The sequence below is a fragment of the Oryctolagus cuniculus genome, chromosome 19 (genome assembly GCF_051225735.1).
Source record: "Oryctolagus cuniculus isolate XC-2025 breed Fujian yellow rabbit chromosome 19, ASM5122573v1, whole genome shotgun sequence".
Classification (NCBI taxonomy): domain Eukaryota; kingdom Metazoa; phylum Chordata; class Mammalia; order Lagomorpha; family Leporidae; genus Oryctolagus; species Oryctolagus cuniculus.
Window position 1 is genome coordinate 43,728,705 of NC_142885.1, and position 3,645 is coordinate 43,732,349.

Sequence of the window (3,645 nt, forward strand, 5' to 3'; positions counted from 1 at the left end):
AAAGAAAGAGACGTCTTCCATCTGCTGGTTTACTCCTCAATTGGCAGCAACAGCTAGAGCTGCACTGATCCAAAGCCAGGAGCCAGGAGCTTCTTCTGGGTCTCCCACTCGGGTGCAGGGGCCCAAGCACTTGAGCCATCTTCTGCTGCTTTCCTAGAGAGCTGGATTGGAAGAGGAGCAGCCGAGACTCGAACCGGCGCCCCTATGGGATGCCAGCACTGCAGGCGGCGGCTTAACCTGCTACGCCACAGCGCTGGTCCCCCCTCCAATACATTTTTTAAAAAATACAATAAAAACAGAGGGTGAGTCTGCACTGTTACCAGGCGTGGGGGCGGGGGTGGAGGAGTCTAACCAGGAAATGCCTCTGGAGGCAGCAGGCTCACGGCCAAGTGTGAGCAGGGAGCACCTGGGAGTTTAGGGAACAGGCTGTGTGCTGCCCGTGCCAGCGTGACTCACGCGGCTCAGGCCGTTCAGGCGAGAGCGGAATATTCCGCGTTCTCATTCTTCCAGCTCCAAGTGCATGCAGAAGCCTGCGGAATGCCAAGGTCGTCCTGAAGTTCACCCCTGACCCTGCGAAGCCGGGGTAGACCTGTGTTCACTCCATTGCTTCCTCCACCTCAGGGGTACCCATGCTTTTCAAAACAGATTATTTGAAACAACATATTTGAAGCATGTTATTAAAATCAAGTTCCTTCTTGTGTCTCCTTTGCCGCCTGGGGGAGCTTTTAGAAACTGGGGAAGCTCACCCGAGTGCCCCACCGCAAGCAGGTGCTGGCATAGGTGCCTGGCCACGTGGTCTCTCCCCAGCCCCTCCCGGCAGGGGCATCCTCTGTCCTACGGAGAAGATGGTGGCACAGAGAGGTTTAGTGATCTGTCTGAGGTCGCCCAGCAGGTGCAGGGTGGGGGTTTGGATCCAGGCCATCTGGCTTCTGAACCCGCACTCTCAACCACCCTGCTGCCTCCCTCCCAGGGGAGGTGGGTTACCCAGGGACCCCATTTCGGGATGTTAAAGGGGACCTTCCAAGGGCATCTGAGACACTGCGGGGGCGGGGGCGCTGCTAGGGTGCCGCAGGTTAAGTTGTCGCTTTTGATGCCGGCATCCCATATCAGAGGCAAGTTCCTGTCCCTGCTGCTCCACTTCCCATCCAGCTCCCTGCTAACGTGCCTGGGAGGCAGCAGGAGATGGCCCAAGTGCTTGGGCCCCTGCACCCAGGTGGAGTTTTCTGGATAGATTTCCTGGTTCTTGGCTTTGGCCTGGACCAACCCTAGCCATTGGAGACTGAATGAGTAAGTGGAAGATTCTCTCTCTCTCTCCCTCTCTCTCCTTTCTCTCTCACACTCTGCCTCTCAAACAGATTAAAAAAAAAAAAAAGACCTTGCGTGGGATGCCTGCATGCATATCAGAGGGCCTGGGTTCGAGTCCCAGCTCTGCTTCTGATCCCAGCTTCCTGCTAACGTGCACCCTGGGAGGCAGCCGTGATGGCTCCAGTGCTGGGAGACCCGGATGGAGTTCCCAGCCTCTGGTTATCTGAGGAGTGATCCAGCACAGGGGAGGTCTCTTGCTGTCTCTCTGCCTCCCAAAGAGTCAAATCAGCAGGCAAAATCAACAAACCAGTCATTTAAATAGAGGGGAGGGCCTTGGGGTTGATGGGGGAGGAGGCCATGAGCCTGGCCTGTTGATCTCTCCTCTCCCTCCTTCTTCACTCCCTGTTCTGCCACCAGGTCCTGAATCCAAGCCAGAATGGGGTGGGGAGGGGTCAGCTGGGTGGGTGCAACCCCGAGCCAGGAGGCGCAAACACACAGACACACACATGCACACGCACACGGCAGAGGGCAGTGGAGGGGGCAGGTGGACAGGAAGAAGTGGCCCACGTGAGGTCCCTGGGCTGCTGGCCAGGACCCCACCCCACCCCACCCCACCCCCCGCAGTGTGTTTACATCCAGACCCCGCCTCCTGCCTCATCCCCAGTGAGGGGTTTGGGATCTCCTCCACGGAAAAACACCAAAACCACTGGGCGGACCGGGGCTGGGCGGGCTGGGAGAGGGAGGAGGCTGCGGGCTGGGCTCTGGGAAGGGGCCAGATTGCATCAGCCAGGCCGAGGGGCTGGAGCTCTGGTGTGTGCAGAGACACAGACTTATAAGCAGGGCCGAGGAGCCCGGGGAGGAGAGGAGAGGCAAGTGGACACAAAGGAAGGAGACCGTGCGTGCGCCTGGGCCACACAGGATGGCCACCCTGCCGCCCGCAGCCAGCCCCTCCCGGCAGCCCTCGGGCCCAGAGAACAACGAGGGTAGCCTGGATGAGTACGATTTCTACAGCCTGGCCGACCCCTGCCCGGGTAAGACCTGGCTCTGCCACCAGCCTGGTCCTTCCCCTGTTAACTCTCCCGCCCCCCCCAACACTGGAGATCCCCCCACCTCTCACCCTTTCCTAGTCAATCTTGACCCTGAGCCCTGTCCACTGGGTGCTACCCTGGGACCCACACCCATGGTGCGGTGGGGGTGGGGCAAGAGGGTAGTGCTGCCTGGGAGCTGCCCCCAGCCCCACCCCTGCCTCCCCTCCAAGGCCTCTCTCCTGGCCCCCCCAGCTCCGCTGACTGCTTGCTCCCTTGTTTACCAGGAGTGGGAGGTCGGAAAGGTCGCAGCAAGAGAGAGGCTGCGGCCAACACCAACCGGCCCAGCCCTGGTGGGCACGAGAGGAAACTGGTGACCAAGTTCCAGAACTCAGAGAGAAAAAAGGCCCGGCGCTGAGGCACAGCTGGAGGTAGGCAGTTGGGGGCCCCAGGGAGCCCGCGGAGGCGCCTCGGTCCCAGGACTGAAAGTGTGTGAGCGGGTGGTCTCCACCTAGAGTGGAAAGACTATGCCCGGCTCTGAGCTTCCTAGGGGCCAGTGCGAAAGGGGGAAAGCAGACCTTTTGAATGGGAGGCCAGGGAGGGTCAGATCCTTGAGGGGTGGGGGTGGGGGACAGAGCGAGAACTCAGCCTCCATCCCCCTTCACCCCCTGCCTGGCCCTCCCCCAGATGAGGCCAGACCACGGACACCACACCCAGCCATGGAGACGGAACTGCGGAGGAACCAGGACCCGGCGGGCAGGATCCAGACCGCTCAGCCCCACCCCACCTCCCCCTGCCCGAGGACGGAGGGGCCACCCAGGAAGCACCCCTAGCCTCAGAAAGGGGGCAGGATGGGGATCCAGAGGCGGAGTGAGGAAGCCCCGGGAGAGGAGCCCTAGCTGGAGGAAGCGGAGTCCCCCCGCCCTCCCCGTGGCAGTGACAATAAACACAGCCAGGCAGCTGTGGCCTGTGGTGTGCCTTCCTCCTGGCCTGCGGGCTGCGGCTGGCGCCTGCCCGCATGTGTCTGCATTTGCATGAGCCAATAAGAGCATAAGAGCGTGCCCACTGTGTGTGTGTGTGTGTGTGTGTGTGTTTAGCGTGTATATCCTGGGAGACGGTGTGCCTGCTTTGCCCTATGCTATGATTGTGTCTTTGGTTGCCTTAAAAAAAAAAGATTTTATTTGATTTATTTGAAAGGCAGAGAGAGAGAATTTTCTTTTTTTTTTTAAGATTTATTTTATTTATTTGAAAGTCAGAGTTACATACACAGAGAGAGAGAGGAGAGGAGAGGAGAGACAGAGAGACAGAGAGGCAG

General features: G+C 59.5%; 1 protein-coding gene across 1 annotated transcript; it reads left to right on the forward strand.

Moving 5' to 3' along the window:
- Positions 1-2,163: 2,163 nt before the first annotated feature.
- On the forward strand, positions 2,164-3,289 carry NUPR1 (nuclear protein 1, transcriptional regulator). Its single transcript, XM_002711875.6, has 3 exons — positions 2,164-2,336; positions 2,618-2,761; positions 3,018-3,289. The coding sequence occupies exons 1-2, from the start codon at positions 2,225-2,227 to the stop codon at positions 2,746-2,748; spliced, it is 243 nt and encodes an 80-aa protein (XP_002711921.1). The 5' UTR covers positions 2,164-2,224; the 3' UTR covers positions 2,749-2,761; positions 3,018-3,289.
- Positions 3,290-3,645: the final 356 nt, after the last annotated feature.

Coding starts and splice junctions, on each gene's coding strand:
- NUPR1 (XM_002711875.6), top strand. CDS start 2,225: ATGGCCACCCTGCCGCCCGCAGCCAGCCCCTCCCGGCAGCCCTCGGGC. Junction 2,337..2,617: donor CCTGGCCGACCCCTGCCCGG/GTAAGACCTGGC, acceptor CTTGTTTACCAG/GAGTGGGAGGTCGGAAAGGT.